The sequence below is a fragment of the Populus nigra genome, chromosome 10, assembly GCF_951802175.1.
Source record: "Populus nigra chromosome 10, ddPopNigr1.1, whole genome shotgun sequence".
Taxonomy (NCBI): Eukaryota; Viridiplantae; Streptophyta; class Magnoliopsida; order Malpighiales; family Salicaceae; genus Populus; species Populus nigra.
The window spans coordinates 5,217,947-5,242,857 of NC_084861.1; the positions used below are offsets into that span (position 1 = coordinate 5,217,947).

At 31.8% G+C, this 24,911-nt stretch overlaps 2 protein-coding genes across 2 annotated transcripts; both read right to left on the bottom strand.

The window, feature by feature from the left end:
• Window positions 1–8,895: 8,895 nt before the first annotated feature.
• LOC133705162 (transcriptional regulator SUPERMAN-like) lies at window positions 8,896–9,477 on the bottom strand. The gene has a single exon (XM_062130283.1). The coding sequence runs from the start codon at window positions 9,475–9,477 to the stop codon at window positions 8,896–8,898; it is 582 nt and encodes a 193-aa protein (XP_061986267.1).
• Window positions 9,478–23,949: 14,472 nt separating this feature from the next.
• On the bottom strand, window positions 23,950–24,594 carry LOC133704983 (transcriptional regulator SUPERMAN-like). Its single transcript, XM_062130065.1, has one exon. The coding sequence runs from the start codon at window positions 24,592–24,594 to the stop codon at window positions 23,950–23,952; it is 645 nt and encodes a 214-aa protein (XP_061986049.1).
• Window positions 24,595–24,911: the final 317 nt, after the last annotated feature.

Genomic DNA, 24,911 nt, shown 5'->3' on the forward strand with positions numbered 1-24,911 from the left:
TTATTTGAATAATATGGTCAATAAACCAACTCATCGTTATATTTATAAATCCAAAGACTTACATCTGAGCAAATCTAGAAATTAAATTAAAATTTAAAATAATTCAAATTAAATAAACTTAGTGAATTAAAGGGTGCCAAGAAAATAAGAAGAAACATTGATGATAGAGACAAGGACAAAGTAAGAGAGTACACTAAAAACTAACAGAGCACTTTGGATATTTAAAAAGAACAACTATAGAGAAAATGAAAATACAATATCCTGAGAAAAAAAACAAGTTATTTTATGATAAAAACGATACTACGAAAAGAAAGGTTGTTATGTCCATGTAATTTTGAAATCTTTCGATCACTATTATTTTTCAACCATTAAATTTAGATATTGATGAAGTATTAAAATTAGAAGTATTTATAGGATTAGGGTTTTTAGTGATTGAATCATAAATTAGTTAAGTGTATTTGGAAATAGCATATTTCTCTCATATTAAGTAAATTTTCTTGATAAACACTTCTAAATACCTGCAAAAAGATTTTTTTTTTGTGTGTTTGAGGACTCTCCAATAGTAAAATTAGAAATTTAGTAAAGAAAAAAGTGATACATACAATTAAAAAGCTTTAAATTCTAAGATTTTGATTGTTCTTGTGTTGAATATGTATTTTTTTAATATAAAAAAAATTTTACCTGATAATTCAAGAAGTATTTATAGTTTTGGACCTTGTTTTTTTCTTGGGGTAGAGAGGTTGGAGAATAATTTTATTATTACAATATTTATAAGAAATAAAATACCTTTTACACAAGTATTAATGAAAAAAAAAGTGATAAATACACATGCTTTTGGATTTAAAAGGTAAGCTAAGATACATCCTTTGAGGTTGAGCTTAAGTTGTGCATACAAGCCGATAAAAAGGTGCTGGGTTTGCCCAACAGTTATGCTCAGGTTACATCCGAAATGTACTGTGTATGCCTAGCACCTAAGCTCGAGTTTTAGCCTGAGCTCAATTTTTTTTTTTAACTCGAGTATTTTTATCTAAGTTTTTAAAAAATTTTAATTTAAAAATACATAAAAAATATTAGATACATGATTATTATGGATTTAGTGTAAAATAAAAAATTCTCGATGTATCAAATATCAATCACCAAGTATCATTGGGAAAATCTTTATGACAGCGCCCGAGACATACACGAGACCCACAAAATCATAAAGAGTAAAATACCTATTAAATTGTAGAATAAAACTATTCATGTCAAATCTATATCACTTGACCTGAATGTATTAAAGGAAAAGATATAAAATAATGTTGTTGCCATGGAAAATCACTGGTAAAAGGACAGTACTTACGAAAGGAAGAGATATGGAGGAAATTGAAAGATCATCGGTTACTAATTAATGTAAATGATTAAAAATCAATCACATAATTTAATTAAGATGTAATAACCAATTAAAAAGTATAATTTAATTCTTGAAATACGTACGCTAACAATTTAAATTTTTGAGTGCCGTTGTTCTTTCACACAAATGCTCCTAGCAAACAAGCATAGGTTCCCTCACCATATTGAATGGCGGGTCCAAGAAGTGTACAACAACCTCCTTTGGAATTTTATTTTCTTAACAACTATATAGTTTTTTTAATCCCTATTCTTTCCGAATAATTCAATTCTGCCCACGCATCTAAAAAATTATCCCTAATATGATTATGGTTTCAATTTTTTCTTCTTTTTTTTTTCAAAACTAAGAGTTTTCCTTTATATATATATATATATATATATATATATATATATATATATATATATATATATATATATATATATATTCAATCAATGAAATTAATAGAGTTAAAATCTATTTTCACTTCTCACACGTAAAATTTAAGAATAACATTTATATAAAAATCTCACTACATTAGACATTAAATTCTGAGAAATTAACTCATTAATTTTAATTCTAGTTTTGACTGATCATATTCAAAATTGATACGGATAACATTGAGTGATGATACGTTCGGTGCATCATCCCCACCTAAAAAGAGGTAAAAAGAAAATAAAGTCTGCTTAACGTCCTTATTGGTAACGAGGATAATTAACCGAAACAATCATCCTGTCTTTCTTTCAGAGGTAATCAAGCCCACACGATTCTGAACAGGCAATGATCGAAAATGATGCTTGAAAACGAGTATGGTTTAACATTTCCTACGTGCATCGAACATGGCCTACAAATTGATGGCCTTTGAGTGTATATTGATCAACATACAGAGTGTGAGAGAGAGGGAAGAACCAGATTTATTTTCAAAGATTTGACGTCCGTGGACCTCTTCTTTCATTAACTTCATCAATATATTCATCAGAATTAAAATATCTCGATAATAGTTTCTGGTAGAACATTGCTTTCCTTCTCATCCATTACTTTGCAAATATCGAAAGTGCGTGTCTACTGAAAAAGAAAAGTAGTTGTCTTAATCTCCACATTCATCTCCCCTGGCAACTTTTTAACATCTCAGTCGATTACTGTAACAAAGAAAAAAAACTTGAGGCTGCCGTTTGCCTAGTTGGGTTTGCTACTTTTGACCCTCTTTTTTTCTAGTCGGGAAACTTTCCTGTCTTTGGTGTGTTGTGGTGAAGACTGGCTTGCAATCTTTTCTTTTTTTAATAATACTAATAATCTACCAAATTGATTATTATTTTCTTTTCAAATTTCCATCTCTTGATTAGTACTGCACCTATTCCTTTCTTTCTTTCTTTTTTTACTGGACATCTGCTTCGATTTGTTTTAAAAGGGTACATCAACGTTATTCTCACTTCATTTATTGTAGAAATTAAAATAATTTCATTGAATATAAGAGAAATAATAGATTATACATATGCAATTATTAACGTTATTCTCACTTCATATTTTTTCAAGTAAAAAACAATTATAAAACAAAAGCTATATATACAGTGCGAAACAAGCACTAATTGGCATTTGCCAAGTGATTTCCTTATGATGGTGAAGTTGATTTGCAAGGGGGAGTTATTGAGACATGACATGTCATTTAGGCGAGTGATTTGAAGAGAGTCAAGAGGATTAATTTAGGTGCATTGCATGCCATAATTAGCATGTTGATTCCAAAACGAGGCGAGGGCCCAATCCTTGACTCGAATTGCACCGGTCTGAGATACATGGAACTTCTCCAACCATTTCTTTTTATTCCGCCCACTTCACTGTTTCTGAAAAAAAAAAAAAGCATCAATGTAATTTTGAAAAGAAGATGAAGTCTAGCCATATAATTTTGGTGGAAAATAGGCTGCAGCAGCAAGAAGAAAGAATAACTTAGTCAGAAACATATATATACCATCCAATAATAAAAATTTAAGATTAAAGAGTTTGCTCCATTCAGGATTTTAGGTTCGAGCTCTATAATTGCTAATATTGATAGCCACTGGAGATCTACCTAATCATTAATTTTAGAACCCGTAAAGATTTTAGAAGTACACATAAACTGGCTCAAATACTATACATACACATGAATAATAATATGAAAACCTAAATTAGGTGGTAAAGGAAAGCAAGCTAGAGTAACTTAAATTAATTCAATATTGTTGTTATTATACTTATTTAATATCAAAATAACAAAATTTTAAAATCAAATAAAGAACTATATAAGTAAGAATCAATCTTTAATCTCGGATTTTTTCTTTTTATACACAACCAGAATTTTGCATAATATCAACAAATTATTCTGTTTGTATTTATATACTGATTTTGTCAAAAAAAATTACAAACAGAATCTCGAACAATAATTGGTTGTTGGAAAAATTATAGTCGGTTACTCCATTGATAATATAATCACTGATGAATTTATAGATATAAAAGCATGCTAAACAAGAAAACTTTATTAGATGAGGTTAGTGTGATCTATGTATAATTTTTTTAATATTTTATATAGATTAATTAAAAACATTTGTTTTTTTTTGCAATATTTTTAATATGTGCAACTTTGAATAATTTATTTTATTTTATCTTATTCAATAAATTTTATGTGTTGATTTATATTTTAAATTGATTTTTATAAATAAATTCATTAAATACAACAAAGTAAATGACTTGTATAGTGATATTAAATATTTTAGCATACATCCATCTCTTAATTTTTCTATTTTTTTTGTTATTGTTAATAATTTTTTTATTTATATAAATAATTATTGATTTATTTAATTATATAATTGTAAAAAATAGCCTGCAATTAAGGATTTTTTCAAAAGACAAGTTTACGAGCCGTGGGCAAAATAGCTTAGTGTACACATATTCTCGGTGGCAATTTTAAAGCGAATTGACCGAGGGATGCTTGGAATTGATCGGTATCCAACTCACCAGGGCAGGTATGGGGATGGCAAATGCTTCATGCTCGAGGGACACACGAACATAATTGAGGCCGTGTCAGTCAAGAGAATGCACAAGAACCATTCTTACACATCCACCCATGTGCTCTCCGATGGAGGAGTTGCATCCCTTACCTGGGCGGGGGAAGGGCCTCTGCAAAAATGCACATGTCCTTTTCCCATAAGTGTCAGAAGCGTAGGGGTCATAGGGTTGCCTTTTCAGGAAAACTAAGGGACTGAAGATTTCGTTAATTTGATTCCAATTTTTTGAAAATAATCTCAATCAAGTCCCTCAATTATTTTTCATTATTTTTTCAGTCAGAATTTCTTCAAAAAAAAATAAAATGCCGGGCACATTAGAGGGAAAATATTATCAGAAATTTACAGAAGGGCCTAAGTGAGAAATGAGGTAATGTTTTGGAACCTAATTGATAAAATTGAGGAGTTTTGTATGCAATTGAGGATGAGTATTTAGATTAAGAATTAAGTTGAGGTTTTCTAAGAAAGTAACTAATCCAGCTGACTAGCACGAACAATGAAAGCAAACTGCTCCTTGTATTTTTTCGGGGTAAATTGAGCAGAGGGGGAAACTAGCTGGTTTTGGCGAGTTGCCTGATTCTTTGGCTGAGATTTTACCGGTACTGATTCCGATTGTGGACTCTCCGGATTCTATTAAACAATTCCGTCCTATATATCAACCTCTGTAATGGAACTTGTAAACTTATCACGAGGGTTTTGGCTGATAGAATTAATCGACCTTTGCTTGAAGGCATTATTAGTCCTCTTCAAAGGAGCTTTACTCCTAGCCGGCACACTAAGGACACATTACAGAGGTAATGAATTGTGTAACCAAGTCTTCCTTGTCTATTGTGTCGACTGGGAAAAAATCACCATGTTTTAAGCCTGAACGAGGTATCTGTAAGGGGATCCTCTCTCCCCTTACCTGTTTGTGCTGTGAATGGAGCGGCTTTTTCTCAATCAAGTCCCATGCAGATTTATGCAAAGCAGACTTTATATGGTTAAACAACTTCTGCCATATTTGAAGCTCTTTGTTGATACTCGTCATTATTATGTAATTGTGAGTTCACTACAGGGAAAAAGAAAAACAAAAGAAAAAGGAAAGGATTAGATACCCGCCAAGTGTTCAACAAACAGCTGACGTTGGTCAGCCCAATCCATATACACTGAATAAATAGGTCCAGAATTAATGGCCTCAAACCATTTTAGCTGAATGAATGTGCCAAGTGGCCCATGTCTATACCATTCTGCTCCTTCGCTGCTTGTGTTTATAAAATTTTATATGCAATTGAATCCAGTCCAGGCTCAATGCTGAAGACAGGTCTCTCTATCACTTTCTTCTCTAACTATATTCTTCTTCCGGGCTGGGTGTGTTCGTATCGTTTCTTTAAGCACTTAGATCTAGCCCATGATTATTTACAGCCCAAAACATGGTAAGAAAAGGGTTAATACAAACTTGTGATCTCGCTCTAAATTTTTTATTTATTTTTCTATCACATGTACAGATTCCGCAGTCCATAATCAATGGTTAGATAGGTAGAGAAAACATCATTAATCAGTGGTTAATAAGATAGAAGAGCTAAATTACTATCATGAAATGTATCACTACTATATATATATGAGAGTCTACTCACATATTTACAGTGTGGCTGTGCAACAAATAGTTTAACTTCATTTAGAATCTCAAAGAAATGGAAATTTTACAGTGAGTCCAGTTTTAAATCTCGGATTCAAGAGTTGTCAAAACGACGGATGCAAGTACCTATGGATTTATCTTCAGACATTTTGGGATTTCATTTATAAAAGGAAAGGCCTTTAATTTCTAGTTTCTTTTCCTTGCCTTTAATGTTGCTGTGTAATAAATTCCATCCCAAAGTAGCACAATAAATAAAATTTGAAGCTACAGGGAAAGAGAGAGATAGCTGGGCAACGTAATCGGTTGCCTGTCACATTCACATCCAAATGATCAAGCAAAAATGTATACATGCATGCACATTCTCAAAAAAAGTACATACACATTAATTCATGCTTACATATAAATCATACATTTTACGTATTATAATATTATTAAAATTATATGTTTTTTATCTTATTAAAATTATTAAAGAATAATATAAAATCATTTATTGAATTTCTTTAAATATTTAAATAATTGTTGGTATGATATCAAAATCTTAATTATTACAAATTTGAATTTCATTATTTTTTTATTCTCTAATAAAATTAAGTATAAAATAATAATAAGCATATGTAAATTTTAAGTTTAATTAAAAAAATATATTAAAGAATAATATAAAATTATATATCAGATTTTACCTAATATTTTAAAATTGCAAGTTTAAATAATTTTTTGAAAGAAGTGATCCTTAAAAAAACTACAAAACCATTTAATACAATCAATTAATTAATTGTAGCAATTAACATTAATACCATTTTTTCATTTCAAGAATTCTCGAGTTCAAACCTATTCGTAATTAACAAGACAACAATACTAACATAGTTACTATAATCTTCCTTAAAATTGGATATATAATTTTTTCATAAGCCAATGATATTAAAACATCAAGACGGGAAATCAACCGACAAGGAGGGAAAGTCTGGAAGAAATTAAACTGCTAGAAAAAGAGGAGAAGTTTTTAAAGGGTTTTACATTATATTTCATAGAAAGATACAGGCATTACTCTTCGAATTAAAATTATACAAAGAAACAAACTTCTAGATAAATGTCCTTTGGACTCATTATATTTAGTAACAGCATTGTTTTTATATATATATAATAGGTAACCCCTTATGTTAACATGTTTTTAGGTCAATTATTCAATTACATCCTCAAATTATAAATTGGGTTGATTTCTATGCCATGTTACCCGATTTTCTTGAAGTTTATCCAACGGGTAACTTCTGTTTAATTCTTTAATTAATTCAAGATTAGCATTTCTAATGAAAAAAGTTCTAACATTACAAGTTAATAACTGGATGAAAAGAGACAAATATCAAACAATATACAAGATCATTAGTTATAAATAACCAAATTCGTACTAAAAATATACAATTGAAATAATTAACATAATTAGCGAGTACTTTGTCTATAAAACATTGAGAAAAGGCATGACACAGTCTCTGAAAATAGTAACATCTCCTTTCTCTTTAATTAGCAATGTTAGCTTCCTGATGGTCATTAATGGCAAGGAATCACATGCATGTAATTCTTACCGTCACGAATAACAAAAAGAGCTAAGGATTTTGAATTTATTGCATGATAAATTACATAATACAATTATAGCTAGGAAAATTTCTGCGAAGTAATAATCAATGATCATGATGGCGAATGCCCATGTGATGGACAGGGAGAGAGGAAGTATACAAGAAATTGTTTCTGACCTAGAAAAATCATTCCTTTCGATTTAAGGAAAATGTCTCATTTAATTATACTAGAAACGTTTTTAAAATCATCAGCACCGCATGTATATATATTACCTTTATGGTTAGATATGCTACGTTATAACATCGAATAATGCGATATAATTAATTAATTAATTGGCTATAAGCAATTAAGTATATATATGGCATCTCTTTGGCAAACAAGCTAGCAATCAATGGGAATATCCAAGGGACTAATAACTCACAAAGGTTATTAATTGGATTCATGATCAATGCTTCCTTAGCACATGAGCAGACGACCAACTTCTGTTAATAACTTTCATGGAGGTCTACCATAATTCCAAAGATGTTAATTACCGCTTTAATTTCTCACAACTGATTATGCAAGCAGTGGTTCCTGGTATCAGGTAGCATTAGCAATGCATGAATTAAGTGTAGTTTTGGATTAAATGTGAAATCGTTAAATAAATTTTAGAAAGAAAGATCATTTAATTAAATTGGACACTCACTGACTCACAATTCCCTAGCTAGTACTCCATCTAGGTCTTAAGTAGTTTTTTTTACTATATAAAAAAATAGTTTTTGTGAACAATGCCTGATCATGAGGCTTGATGTCATCCAATTATAAACAATTTTGCGCAATTATCTATTTGACAAAGAGAGAATTGATCGGAGTCTTACCTTCTGTCCATGCAATGGAAGAAGAAAATGCAGTGACAAATAAAATGTTGATAGATTTTGTATACGAAAATCAAGAATGAAACTTTGATGCTGCACAAACATGGCTTATACGAGTTTGAATATTGAGAGATAGAAAAGGTAGAACATGACTAATTCTAATATAATCTGAATTTAGCCACACCAAAACTATTAAATACAATGCACTTACCTCCTAAGTAGAACTTGATTCATGGATTCATCTGTCATGGAAGTGGAATTCTGAATCAAATATCATGGCGTTTTCGATCTCACAGCAGACATGGTACTCTTTATATTACACCAACGGAACAGTAATATGCATATTGCAATCTTCATGAAATCCATATTAAATTCCCCCTATCAAACAGTACCAGCAAATAAGTACGTAAACCCTGTAAAAAACATTTGTTCATTCCTGAAATATAGATTTACCAGTGTGACCCATTAGCGGTCACGTCCAAGTCTAAGCTCCAGATCGACTTCGTCATCGTCAGAAACCCTCCTATTCCCTCCACTATCTTGGATATTGGCAGACCCAATTTGCAAGCTTAGACCTTTACCCCAAAGCTCTTCGTTCATGCTCAAAGATTGAGATCTTGGCCCAAGAAAATCCTGGCTACCATGTTTGTAATTGCTATATGGCTGTCTAGGGCTAGAACCTGCAGGTGGCTGAAAATACATTTCATGATTCCTTTGAGCCTCCAAAAACGGATAGTAATTTGTGGGTATACTTGAATTTGGTACCATATATCTAGGATTCTTGATTTCCTCATTGGCTTTGCTTGAAACTGATGAGGAACTTGCAAGGTTTTTGCCTCTTGTTCGATTAGCTCGATCTTTCCGATGTATGTTCATGTGTCCCCCTAAGGCCTGCGCGTTTGTGAAGCCTCTCTTGCAAAAAGAACATTCATATGAGCGTTTAGCAGTAGTTGCTGTATTGCTTGATAAATCTTCTTTGACTTGTTCTTGGCTATCATAATTTTCTTCACTTGAAGCCTCTGGGCTTCCTTGTTTAGCCGACTCCATATAAATAAATATCAAGAAATTGAAAACCTTGTTGCGATATTGACTATTTGACCAAAGATTTCTTCGCTTGAGATCAGAATACAAGGTAAAGGCTAGAGAAAGAGAAGGAAAGGGTTTTTAGTGGAATTGATCTAGGTTAGAGAAAAACAGTGAGAAGGCAACAGAAGGGAAAGGCAGGTGCTTGTGAAATAGTGACAACACAAGTCATTGGCATTTCCATTGAGACTTCTGTGTACTTGTATTTAAGGGAGACTCAATTTTGGCGTTTGCTTTAGGACTTTTCTTGTTGGTCGGCTCTTGTGATGTATCCATTTATCTAGTAAATTTTATCATCTCTCATCTCTTTTGATCATCTGTATGCTGGTTATGGGATTTTCTTTTTTTACTGAGGCTGGGGTGAAAAATCTGCCCATGTAGCTTCCATTAATCCCGTTTTTTTTTTTTTTTTTCTAACGCGGTTGTTATTTACCACTCTTATCAGTACTTACAACCTTACTATTAAGCTAATTATAGTAAGTGCACAAGAAAAACTAGTTCCACATGGTCTGGTTTCCAATTTTGAGGAGGATGTGCTCTACATGACTTTTGTTTCTTTTTACAGACATGAGACCTTCCAACATATGATAATTTCAATTTACCATACAGCTACTAGTAGCTAATGCACAGGAAGCATCGGTTCTATTTGGCTTCAATTCACTTTTTGACGAAAAACGTGCCCTTTACATTTGAAGGTATGAAATGAACCTTCCAGCATATAGGATGCCTTGTTTTCATGTATGAGACACAGGCTGATCAAGTCTCAACATTAGACATGAATGACAATCTTAATCTTACAACCCAGAGGAGATGATAATGCTAATACTATAGGAGAGGTCCAGCTAAACATCTAGCCATTGAAAACAATTGCTAATGAGAAACCGCGTGGAATTATATCGGAAAAAAACCCCTCTTAGGTGCTATAGGCTGCCATTATGATTTGCTCAAAATGTGTATGGTCTTGCTATAATTATAATATAATCCTAAATTGAAATCTATAACTTACAAATCACTGTCTTTTTATTAATTATACCTACATGGCTACTTCAATTCAATGTTGTGCGACTGTCTCCTTTTCATTGAATCAATAATTATTCATATAAATATGCCTTTTCCTTTCACCCCCAATATATGGCGTAGATAACTTGAATACTGCTAGAAAGGGAAAAAAGAGAGAAAAAGAGATGGCATGTTAATAACATTAGCGGGTATAATATATTGCATCAAATCTGATATAATTGCCTAATTCATCCATGCGGTAATAGAAACTTATTAATATTGTACTGGCTCAAAGCTCACTCGTTCAATTTTGATGCATGTCCTAGTTGATTTCCACATGCCTGATCATTTCTCCTATTCATCTTGTGACTTTGCTAGCTAGTTTCAACAAATAAACATTTATAGTAATTAATAATTACTTAATCCAAAATCAAACGAAAGGGAGAGAGGGATTGAGCTTGAAGCTCGATAAGAATGAATTGATGCAACTTAATACTCAACTTTTATTGGAAAATTAACCTCGAACATACCATGTGTCTTTCAATGTGCTTACTTGATTAGCTATTTCCCCCCTTCTTATGAGGTAGCTGGTTGTCATTCTTTTAGGATAGAGAGACGGCAAAAACAACGCATTGACAGTACTTAAGCTAGCTTTGACCATGTCCTTTTTTTTCCTTTTTTGTTAAAAATTTCTTATCAAGTCATAGAAATGACTTATAATTTTTCATGCTTGTGTATGCGATCTTATATACTTATGTATTGATTATAACTGTAATAACTAATGATTAAAATTAAATGACAAACAATTTTTGACAAATGGAAGAAGGTAATCAATGACAACAACACGAGTACTGTAATATCACTTAGTGCCAGTTCATTTACAATTAAGCTTTTGAAAACCTTTTGACCCAACAAAACACGATGTTCAAGCTTAATTCTATGAATGGAAATCTTATTTAATTTCAGGAGCTTAATCACAGGCGACGTTTCAAAAAAAAATAATGACCTTGAGTGGATTAAACGTAGAACTTTATTTTGTTGTCTGGTTTGACCTTAACAGGTCCTTAATAAGTAAAATTTGGCAAACAAAACCAAATTGAACGTATCTTTATGCTTAAGAGAATTAATAAAAATGCTTTCCGATAAATTATTGGTTGATTCTGGTCAAACTGACCGGACTTGACCGTGAGCTTATGATAAATTTTCAAATTGATTTTATCTTGAACTTAGCTCCAATTAACTTTCCAACTTTCATCTTGTTTTTTTTTTCTTTTCTCTTTTTATAAGCCAAACATTACAAAAAAAGCACCAAAAAAGTTTCCAAATTTCTTCTAATGATGACATGAAAGAATGATATACTTCTATAATATATTTCACCGTGAAGGCCAATAGTACTGCGTCGCGTTTCACTTTTCTTTTTTTAGATTTTCTTGTATGATCTAGGCAAGGGATACCCATTTTTTCCTTTTGCTGTTGATAGCTTGAATTATATGAATATCCATTCATAAACCTCTAGGTGCATGTTGTAATCCTTCCTTCTTACATCTATCGATTGAATATATGTCTAATATTAGGAACGGTCTTTTCTTTGGGATCAAGGAGAAGAAAGGGCAAAACTTTGCTGTCATAGCCATCAAAATGAATTCCCACATAAGCGCATGACAGTAAGGTTCTGGCTACATGCATCATAAACAATTCTAAATCATCCAGATGTCTTGTTATGAGATTGTCATTTTGCTCCTTGTCCAGATTTACAAGTGAAGTTTTCAACACGTTGATGTATTTACTTGTTTTGCTTTTAAAATGGTGCGCCATCTCGTTAACTTATTCAGTGTTGACATGTTATTGGAGTCGATCTGCTCATCCAGGTTTTGAAGGTCCATTTGACATTTTCTCAATAATATTTTCTCAGGGCTAGCTGCAGTGATATTACAATTCACATATATTATTCCCAACATGGCTTCGTCCCAAAAACTATCTGCAGGTAATCCTTCTGCCGACAATAGACCTGGACTTAAAACTTTGGGCCTAAGGGTGATTTTTATTTTCATAAGGTCTGTCAAAAAGTCCCAAACATGAATAACAAAAGCTGCGAAGTCCCAATTTCCCGTTTTTCTCCATAATCTCATACATCCGCTGTCTTCTAAGATGATGTTCTGAAACCCCAGTTTAAAACGTGTTAATTATTGAATTATTAAATCTACTAGACTCGTTGTAATTTTATGGACTAGGATTTTTAGGAGAGCTCATTTAATTTTTTATAAAGAAATATGATTATACAAAGTTTTTTTACTGCTTGTATAGATCAAAAGGAGGATTAAAGACAAGATAGATCAGGAGATTTATAATTGATTTTTTTATAAGGTACTTAACGTTTAATCCATTTGACCTCTATGGTGAAAATAACAACTGGGTGTAAAGAAGATGAAACTAGCCTGCAGTGACATGGGCCCCAACTGCAAACTATGGGCCCATGTTTCGTTTGGCACGTTCAAGCCTGGCATGGTAGTGGAAATCGGCATAATCCATTTTTATTATTTTATTTTTTGGTAGATTACCAAGTAATTTAGACTCACGAAAGCTCGCTCAGCCCATTAAAGGTCTAGTCATATTTAGGCCCCGTTTATTTGCAGGAAAGTAGTTTTTTTTGGAAAGTAAATTCCGGAGAAAATGAATTCCGGGAAAATAAATTCTGGAAAAGTATTTTTCAATGTTTGGTAATATAATGGAAAATGAACTGGAAAACACTTTCCAGTGTTTGGTTATATTATGAAAAATGAACTGGAAAATGTTTTATTAATAAATTAATTTTTTTTTCAAATTTATCTGATATATGAAAAATATTAAATATAAATATTTAATCACTTACAATAAAAAAATAAAATATAAAAAGTATAATGATGAATTTTTTTATTATATCTTATATTTATATATAGCTTATTTTATAAAATATAACTATATATGTCATATAATATTATAGAGATATTAACCTTGTAAAATTTTTCATAAATAAAACCTATTATTTTTTTTTTCAATTTTAAAAGCTTAAAATATGTTTTTTTTTCATATGAAGAAAATTAAATTAGTTTATGGTTTTAAGATTTTTTTAACCAAGTAAGAGTTAGATATTTGAGTTTTTTGGTATAAAGATTTTTTTAAAAGATAAATAAATATATAAATATTTTGATAGATTTTTTGGATAAAAATTATTTTTTTTACGGGTATAGGCAATTAATTAAAAATTAAATTTTATAATTTTTTTAAATAAAATATTTTTATTTAATATCATAAATTTAAAAAATTAACTCATACTATTACTCTATCTTAATTACAGCAACAAAATTAAGACCTTCTTCTGTAATTTCATTACATCCCATATTCTGTCAAAAAAAAGTCCATTGATGGGATTAATTAATTTGGGATTTGTACAGTGCACGTTTTGTTAATAAAGAGAAAGGAAAGTGTTTTCCTTAGAATAAGGAAAGGAAAACACTTTCCTGTCATAAGCCTTGTGTTTTTCTTTAACTAGAATTGAGTTTCCTTTGATCAGTTTTCTTTATATTCACCAAACATGGGAAAGTGAAGAAAATAGTTTCCAGGAATTCATTTTCCTGGAAACAAACAAGGTCTTAAATTGGCAATCAGCTGGAACTTTCCTCGAGAGTAAAACTCAATAAAAGTTATTTAAATTGCAATAGGTTAAACTAATTTTTCAAACTTGAAAATCTCAATTTTAAAGCCTTAAGTTTGAATTAATGTTAGATGGTAGCCAGGCTTTAATGGTCATGTAAGAATAGTTAGTAAACCCAATCTAGGATTGACTTGATCAAGAGGCAAGGTCTCGAGTTATATGGGTTAACTCGAGTAAATCTAATAAATTTTTAAAAAAAATTTAAGTTTGAGGTTTTAATATTTTTCATAGAAAAGTCTTGAAATAAAACACGTTGATGTAAACTATATAAAAAAATGTGAGATATGAAGTGCACTATAATTATCCCATAACAAAAAGTAAAAAAACAAAACAATTTATATGAATAAAGATTATAAAAAAAAATGTGAAGTGCAATCTACTTATCTCATATAAAAAATTTAAGAAACAATTAATGTTGTTGTAATCAGATATAATAATTTCACATTGAAAAAATAAAAAATAATGCGTGTAAATGTAAACTATAAAAAATATATGGCAAGAAGTGTAGTATAATTATTTCAAATAAAAAAGTTAAGAAACAATTCACGTGAATGGAGTTTATAAATAATTATATCACATTGAAAAGTTAAAAAATAATTTATATAAATGTATACTATAAAAAATATACATGAGACTAAATATTTATAAATTGATTTTATATTTCTTGGATTTTTTGTATTATATATATATATATATATATATATATATATATATATATATATATATATATATATATATATATATAAAAAGACAAGTTTCACTAGATTATGTTGGATAACCTTGGAGGTTGCTCGGCAACCAATTATAAACTCGAGTTTTATTTATTTAAAGTTCAGCAAAAATCCCGAGTCACTAGAAATGAGGTGAACCCATCGTGACTTGTTGACTTTCATAACAATACTGTAAAGAGACAATCATGCATACATTGTTCTTCTATTTCATTGGACGATCAACTTATTAACAAAAAATTATATTGAGCTATTGATGTTATATATATATATATATATATATATATATATATATACCGGTCAGAGCAAGGTTTTCAATTTGCTTTCATCTCTGATATACACACACGCTACCTCACGGATGGGAAAGCTATAAATCAATAGCTTTATTTGGTAATTTAAAAGGTATTACGTGATACGTGCGGTATTAAGCGTTCCGAGTGAATTAATTGTTGCTTCTTGAAAAGCTTCGCTTCAATTTTCTAGGAGGGATCGGTTCTTCTTGAAGAACTAGCAGTGATGCTACCATCTATCTCAAAATTGTATTTAGCAGCTAGCTAGGACCAGCTAACGTATACATGCAATGCACAGTACAGAATCTGCATAGTTGTGGTCATATAGTACATATAATACAATCACACTTGCAAAAATACCTTGCCATATATGGACTCCAATGACTATATTTCCATCAACATACTGATGCATGCTGCATGTAGGGTGCAACCATACCATGGTTTAAATCCTACTTCGATTTTCCCTGCACTTTGGTTAATAACGACACAGAGAAAAAAACACAGATCTCGCGTGCCCATATTGAACCTAAGAACGAAAATTATTGAAGTGGTGCTTCAGGTCACATGTATTGAATATGTATCGAAGTGCATATGTTCTTGAAAGCAATGCACGAGGGAGAAGGTGTGAAATAAAAGAAGGGTCGGGATTCGGGAAGATTGATCAGAGAGATCGATGATGATTTGCGCCGACTGGGGAAAGGCCTTGCTTTATGCCATCCCCTCCACTCACTTTCACTAAAATAAGCACTCAGGTAGCTTCTCCTCTATCTTAATGGTCTCTACTCTTTCCTCTCTATTTTCACCTATCAGGTGTGGGGAATGGGGGGCTCCCTTTAAAAATACCCGCATTTCAACTAATTAAATGCTATCCCTTGAGGCATTGACCCTTCATGGCTCTTTTTTTACCATACGTATTTAGATGTTATAGTAAAAATTAGGTGACACTAAATTTCTAATATTATACAAAAAGAGATGATATATTACTCGAGATATACCTGTTACGAGGACAAATCAAGCTCATCTACAGTTTCTCATGTGTTATCTTATCGATTTTGACAAATTAGTTAGTTCTAGAAGTATACAAACTGTTATCTGTTGTATATATTGACCCAAGCACAACAAGTTCAAGGCACATCGGCCTCATTGCAGATAGGAGGGCTAAAATTTAGCTGGTTTACAAAATTTAGACTTAAAAGGAAATTATCATAAAAAACCAAAAAAAAAAAGAACTAAAATTTTGCCTTTTGAATTTAATTGATTACCAAACAATATTATTATAGATACATTTTTTTATCGAATAAACCCATCTAAATATTTTTGTATTTGAAAACCCCTAAACAATGTTTTCATACTAAAAAAGCCGCATATCTAAATTCCACTTAATACCTAACCCATTTGGATTTTATATGATTTTTTTTCTGAATTTTTAAATATTTCAATGGGTTTAAAGTATAAAACTTATTTACAGCTTGTGTATTACAATATTATGTTGACAATATTAATATAAGAAAATTAACAGAATGGGGTTTTGATAATTATATATATAAAAACAATTTCTTTTGAGGAAGTGGGCTGTAATTGGTCCTGCAATTCTTGCAGCTCAATGCTCAATGCTCAATTCTCAGCACAATTGAAAACCAAACCACATGATTAGTTCGGTTGTCATCTAGCTGGTAAATTTTATTGACCGATGCAAGAAATAGTGACTTTATCTACAAAATGAACGGCCACGGTGATGTAGATCGGTAGGCCAGAGTTGTCTAATGCAGAGAACTGATTCTTGAGGGAAAATTTCGAACACAGTAGCTAGGCATAATTTGTACGTCGACCAACAATCTGGCCCCATAGTCTAGCGTGAAGTCAGAATCTGAAAGAACTGTGCTATAAGGGTAATGATAAGACCTGGTGCGGGGGGTGCTATCGTTCTGAGGATCCTCAATCACATATCATCAGTATCTTACTTGACAGAGGTAAGAGTTTGTAAAGGGTACAATGTTTTAAGAATTGTGAACATGTGGTTTGCTTCAATTCTTTCCGCTTTCAGAATGATGAGGCACCCAGGAATTATAGCCGGTTCGTCTGGTAGCAAAGCCCAAAAAAAAAAGTAGAAATGTTAAAAGAAAAAAATCCCAACGCTAGCAACTCGAAGCTGGGGCCGCAACCCCAAATTAATGACTTGTAACCAGAAGAAAAAAACAACTAATCATGGAAGAATAAGGCTAAATATAAAAAAGTGACAAAAAATACTCTTTTTTTTTAATATTTAACATTACTCATTAATTATATAATTCCCTCTCTATCTTCCTATCAAAGAAAAAAAAATATGAAATTTCCTAAAATGTTAAAACTATTAACAAGTAATCACTAATTTGCTTTAAAAAAAAAAACAACAACATGAATCATTAATTGACTGCTGGCCATTTATTGGACATATCTAATGATCTGATATTGATAAATATAAGGAGAACTTTTGACAAAATATTTATAATAATTCTCCTTTTTTCATGCATTTCTATCTATAAAAAAAGTGTTTATGTAGACTTAAATCTTTTATGCTCATACAAATCTTGACAGAACCAATATTTTGAAAGTTCGCCTCTCTTTTTTTCACATTATGATAAAAAAAAAATTAAAATGGAATTTAGTGTACATTAGAAAATGATATTGCAAATGGGCCTCTGATAAAAGCGAGAGTTGATCATTGCGATTATGACAACAAATGACTTTTTATAGCTACACTAACAACACCCGCTCAACGCGTCTTAAGGATGTTTGCTCTATAGCAAGGCTTTGATAACCTAGCAATATACAAATTCAAACACATAAATTGACAAATTGCACTTGTAATCAAATATACCAGGGAACGATATGTAGTTTATTTAGCTTATCCAGGGCTCCAATACATGCAATATACAAATTGATCGAACTAGCTTCTCCATGATTAAACGAATTCACTCAATGCAAGATGAAGCCCTCGAGGATGGAGGAAGGTAAAATACACCGAGGATAAGCCCAATTTGTCTTTTACATAATCCATTTCTCAGAGAGTTAGGAGAAATTGTCAGCTAATCGATTAGTTTTGTACTTGATCCATTTCCCAGAGAGTTAAAACAAACTGTCAGCTAATCGATTGAAAGCGAAGGTAAAAAGGACATAGGGAAGTGCCTCGCTCATCACCAACATGGATAAGATATTTATGACTGTACAGTAAAAAAAAATTATATCCAAGGACAGTAGGGGTTGGGTGTGGGGGATAGCGGTGTCTAAGTACGAGCAGTGTCTGTCTTGACTAAAGTACCATATACAGTAAGAGTTTTAGTCTTTTAGTTGTCTGGCATGCTCTGCGCTGACCAAAACCTTGCATTCTGTTTAAGGAAAACCATCATACCTTTGACGTCCAGACAATGTCGGGAACATGCAAAACCATCAGAGATTGGGAAAAAGAGCGCATCCAAAGGCTCTGCCAAAAAAACAAAACTCACCTCTCATTTGTGTATATGATATCACATGGATCATGGGTGTGGTAGTGTATGTATCAGCAGGTGATTCAACACACACATGAATGATAGAGATTGCTTACGTTTCTATCTCTTCACCTTCACTTCTCATGTAACCTTTTATTTTCATTTTTTTCCCCCATCATCATTCTACTATCAATTGGTACTAGCCAAATTCGTGCAAATTCAGATTTATCAAATCTTTGCCTTTTGAGTTATTTAATGAGTAGTGTTTTTTTTTAATCAATCATTCAGTATCCATTTTTCTAATTTTTTTATTTTCGCTGCTGCCTATTATTTTATTTTTTTTAGTATTTGGGATTACAAACTTATACATAAGATATATTCTCGATACCAACAATTAAAAAACACAACAATATCTTAGTTTATATAAGATAATTAAACAATGCAGCTTACCTCAGATAAGACGTATTAGGGGTGCTAACATCTTCTCTTTACGCAACTAGTCCCCTTTCCCAGTGTAACAGCCCGACCCAATATGTTGTATTTGTTCGCTTTGAACTTACCGCCCTCACAGTTTTGTTCCTGGTGACGCGAGCTCATTTCTGAGCCCAACGCCTTAAAACGCGTACAACATGTTAGTAACCAGCACTACTAATAAGGCCACCTATCAAACCCTCACCCACCAATTTGGGATATTACAATTCACCCCCTTAAGGAGCCTGATGATTCCCGTCGGCACAATCAGACAGCCAGTGAGGTCGGCTCAGATACCAAATGTAATAGCTTGGCCCATTTAGGCCTTACCGCCCTCACGGTTTTGTTCCTGGTGACGCGAGCCCACTTTTGAGCCTAACACCCCAAAACACGTACAACATGTTAGTAATTAGCACTACTAATAAGGTCAGCTACCAAACCCTCACTCGCCGATGTGGGATATCACACCCAGACTATGAGACCAGTTAGGGTTCTTAGTGACTAAAATACTAGGTGACGACTCTCATTCCTTCTTTTCCCATATCACGATTCCAAGAGGATGATCACCGCGATGCCGCACACGTACGACATATCATATATCACGATTCCAAGAGGATGATCATCCCGACGCCGCACACGTGCGACATAGGTAAAACATTATTTTTTATTGTTCATCGTCTCACAATTCACCATGGATTGTAATAGTGATTTTTATATTAAAAAAATCGATGGGATCCTCAAATTTTTTTTGCACAAGTAAGCCCAAATTATAGCCAAATTGCATATTTTTTGGGGGATGAAAGTTGAATTGAAAGATAGAGGACTGAGGTGAAAATATTAGGTAAAATAGGTGGCAAGTATGCAATTTGTTTGAAAGGTTCATTGTAACCCCTTATATTTTTAATTATTCGATAACCAATCTCTATATTTTTTTAAAAAATACATTTTGGTATTAAACTTTATTTTCATCTATTTTAGTACATTTTTGAAAAACTAAAGTATGTAGGTAAAACACTGTAGCCATCTTTTACTATTTATCATCTCATAATTCATTGTGGATTGTAATTTTTAAAAAATTCAATTTTATTCTCAAACTTTTTTATTTTGCATAATTGAGCCATTTTAATTCAATTTTTGTTTTTAGGGGGGTGAGGGTTGAATTGAAAGACAGAGGACTCAAGTGATAAAAATTGGTAAAATAGGTGGTAGGTCTTTAATTTATTTGAAACATTCGTTTTAGTCCCCCATCCTTTTAAGTTATTCAATAATCGATCCCTACAAATTTTTTTTTAAAATACATTTTAAGACCAAACTTTATTTTCATCTTTTTGGAGTCCTTTTTTGGGTGGAGGAGAGAGGGAATCACTGGATTTTAGCTTAGAGAGAAAAAGTTGTCGTAAGGAAAGCTTTCGGCCACCAAAATGGTTGAATCTTGTGTCAAAATGTTTCATACGATGATGGAAGTTAATATTAAGTGTTTTTTAACCTTGAAAACACCTAAAAAAAACAAATCTGGGCCCAGAAAGAGTTTTAGTTTCGAGTTGATTCCAAGTTTTGGGCTATTTTTTATGTTTTTTTGGGTCATAAATTGGTTTCACAAGTTTTTTAGGGTGCTTCCTATGTGTTTTAAGTAAAAAACAGATTGAAAATAAGTTTTTAAATTAAAATAAAGAACCTAAAGGCTCGAGCGTGGGCCTTTTCTTGATTGGGTTAGGCGTTAGACTTGACTTACCACGCCTAACAACACAAAGCCGCTTTGCTTTTTTTTTTTCAAATTTTTTTATATTAATTGCTTTTTTATATGTGTATTTTAAAATAATTTTTAAATTTATATTTTAATTAGTATCCCTTCTTTATGATTTTTTTTAAGGTTTTTTAACCTTTGTTGAATAGTAATTATTTTTTAATTATATTGAATGTGTTTAATTTTTTCAATAGGTTAGTATGATTCATCTATAATTTTTTGAATATTTTATATAGATTAAACATTTATTTTTTATAATATCTTTAATATATGTAACCTTTCATAATATTTTTTTCCTTTTATTTTATTCAATAAATTTTATGCATTTGTGAATCACTATTACAAATTAATTTTCATAAACAAATTCATTAAACACAACGAGGTAAATGACTCGTGTTGCGATATTAAATATCTTGATTTACATTGATCTCTTGATTTTTCCAATTATTTTTTATTTATCGTTAATTTCTTTTTTTTCTTTATTTATTTACACATTGATTCATGATTTATTTAATTTGATGCATGTATAAGTCTTTCGATTTATATTCATGATTTTTTATGTAAAAAAACATGTTCAAGTTTTTTTTTTATCATGTACTAGTGTTTTCAATTTAATTCTTATTCTTATGATTTTTTTCCTTAACTCTTTTTATAAAATTTTATTTTTAATTTCACCCTTCAATCCAAGTTGATAGTGTATTGTTTTATTTATTTATTTTGGTCCTCATTGATCGGTTTTTTTATATTTATGTTTTCTCGTTTGCTATCGTTGCCTTTTTTTCCCCATATGATTCAAATAAAACCAGTTTATTTAGTTGGTTGAGACTATAACTCGAGTTATTGAATTTCTTTTTTTTAAAAAAATGCATTAATAACGTTTAAATATTTTACAAGGAAAATAATGCGGACCCGCAACTTCTATCGAGCACCAACCTAATATATATAAATCTATATCAATGACCATAGCGTGGTCAATTGTTAAACTACCCATTACAAAAAAAAATTAATTTCAACACAAAAGTAGAATTGTGATTGTAAAAATTGAAAGATTTTCTTTCCGCATAAAGTTTAAATGAATTTGCACGACACCTAGATTATTTGTCTTCACAAATACAAGATTTTTATTCGATGATATCCTGAAAGTATATACATATCAACCAATTATTCACAAGCTAGAAGAAGAAGAAAAAGAAGAAGAAGGCGATTTTGGCTCTTATAAATTGAATGTTGAAACTTGGATCACTGAGGCTGTTTAGCTTTGCATTTCCATGTCTACTACCTGTGTGCTTAGTTGGATTTCAAAAATACATTTGGCACGAAAAAATATCTGATTTTTTTAAATGTTGTTCAATAAAAAATACAGAAAAATAAGTTCAATATATTTTTAAATAAAAATCATATTTAAAAAACACAGTACATTACAATACTAAACATAGCCAACCAAATTGGTAGGTGGCTAATTTACTTCTGGACTCTTTGTTCTCATGTTTCTTCAATGCACTTGAAGAGAGAAAAGATCAAATGGCATGATGGCTTTTGCACAGTTTACACTTATGAAGTAGGTGTTGGAACTTGGTTCCAAGGTCTGCCATCATGATTGAAATAACACAGCATTTGCTCCATGTATCGAAAAAGACTTCTCAAAAAGTTAAAATAAGTCAATTCCCATCATCTTGTACGTATAGCTGGAGGTTTCTAAGTTTCAAACGAAAGCTCGGTGCTTTTCTTCGACATAACCCTCTCCCCATGATATTCAACGAAGACATTTAGCTTCGAAATCTTTCCGTCAACTGCCATAGAGGCAGAGCTGCTTATCTCTAGATTATAATGGAAGGCAAAAGAACAATGATTACAAACTAGGGAAGAAAAAGGGAGGGGTCGGCGGCTTACCATGTGCGATTAATTATACTTTAATTTGATATCAAAGTTGTTTTGATTCAACAGTCAATGATTTGACTTGGCTAACCTCATCCTTTTACATAATAATTAATTTCAGCACAAACTTCAAGCCTTGCTGTTTTTAGGTTGAGAGAGCATCTTAATTAAGAAATAAAAACACTCTCTAATCTACAACAAAAAAATCTTCTAACCTCACCACATAATTTATTTGATATTTTTTTATATCATAGTTCATGCAACATCATGTGATCTCAATGCTGTTTTTTTTTCATATACTAATATAAAAAATAAAAAATAATATTATTTTAATAGATTTAAAAAACAACATTTATATATAAATCATTCACGCACATACTCATAAAATATAATTAATAACTTTTGTCAACCACCTAAGATGCTATTAATTTGCTACACATCCCTCGCTTTAATTTGGTTCGGTGGCTATAAACCTCTCAGAAATCTGTTGGTAGAGCAGGAAGACCTCCTATGTTTCTCTATTCCCATCCACCTCTTCTTCTTCTTCTTCCATATTATCTTTCTTCAAGAATCCTAAACTGCATGATCGGTCTCTCTTCTATTTAGAATAATCACAATACAGTGTAAATATATCTACTGGAAGAGTTTTACTTCTTCCATTTTTAATTAGAATAACTCCTTTTGTTTTTAAGTTACAGTTAACCTAACAAGAACCACAATCCACGCTACCTACAAAGGAGAAAAATTACAACAACAAAAAAGGAGAAAAGAAAAAAAACCCGACATTCTTTTCATGGATGAATCATCAAAATCCTCCATCTCACACCCAACGGCTCTCTCTCTCTCTAAAGAAATGGGAGATATCACAGTCAAAACTGAAGCTAAACATATATATATCCTATATACAAAAGACAAGAGTTATACTAGCTGAACTATATAATATGCTGACAGAAAATCTAGATAACATTATTACTGACATGATTAAGCGAAAAAGAGACTTAATAACAGAACATATAACATGTGAAATTGACATCTACTTAACTTTGCAAGAAACTATGGAGGATTAATAATTAACATAAAGACATCTTATAATACATAATCTCACAACTGGTGCAACTACAAGCTTCCAAGATTTAACGTGTTAGTTTGCGTTGATGAGGCTGCCCATGTTCACCTAATTAAGAGATCCCAGTCGAAGTTCCAAATCCAAATCATCCTTGGAGTCACTGACAAGACCAATATCCAAATCTAACCTCACAATCTCACCCTTATTCCAGATCTTGAATCCATCTTGTCTTGTGAAACCATCGAAGTTTTCAAAGAAGGATTTTCTGCTCACGTTTGTTGTTAAATCAGAAAGGTTGGGGCTTGAAGGGTCGAGAGGGTTACCACCAACGGTCCATTTCTTGACTTCGGAAGCTAAAGATGGGGTAGATAGTTCAGTAAGAGGAGGAGAAACCAAGGATGGTATTGTGCGATTGAATGGAGTACAGAAACTAGGGTTAGGGTTCAGGTTAAGGGTCAGAATAGGACACTGTTCATCCCTTGGAGGTGACAGTCTCAACCTGGCTCTGTCTCTCCTATGAACATTCATGTGACCTCCGAGAGCTTGAGCAGATTTAAATTCCCTTTTGCAGAAGCTACACGTGTACGATCTTGGAGGCCAAGAAAGCCCACCAAGATAATCATGTCCATTGCTTTGGCAGCTGCTAAAGTTCCATGAATCTCTAAGCTTCTTCTTCTTGTCATTGTTGTTGCACGCTCTACTTCCAATATTACTATGGCCATTCACGTTGCTACTCAAACTGTTCCTCTCCATGAGTTCTTTATGGTTAAGTGAGACCTATCAAGATAGAAAGAAAAACCAACAACAGTCTAGCTCAAATCATATCGCAAATAACGAAAGTAAAAACCCGTCTCTCAAAAGTTAAATAGTACAGAAGAAAGAGAGAGAAACAAAACTGACCAAATTATGCACACTATATATAGAGTTGGGTTTTGGGCTTGAGAGGGAGAGAAGTGGAGATTAATAAAGTTGAAGCAAAGAGCACATCAAATTCCCAACCAAAAGCTGAAGATCCCATTAGAGCTGGTTACTCATCCCCTGCAAAGTGCTCCACATGTTTTGGTCACTGC

What these genes read in the sequence shown, in the direction of transcription:
- LOC133704983 (XM_062130065.1), bottom strand. Translation starts at nt 24,594, where the DNA reads ATGGAGAGGAACAGTTTGAGTAGCAACGTGAATGGCCATAGTAATATT.
- LOC133705162 (XM_062130283.1), bottom strand. Translation starts at nt 9,477, where the DNA reads ATGGAGTCGGCTAAACAAGGAAGCCCAGAGGCTTCAAGTGAAGAAAAT.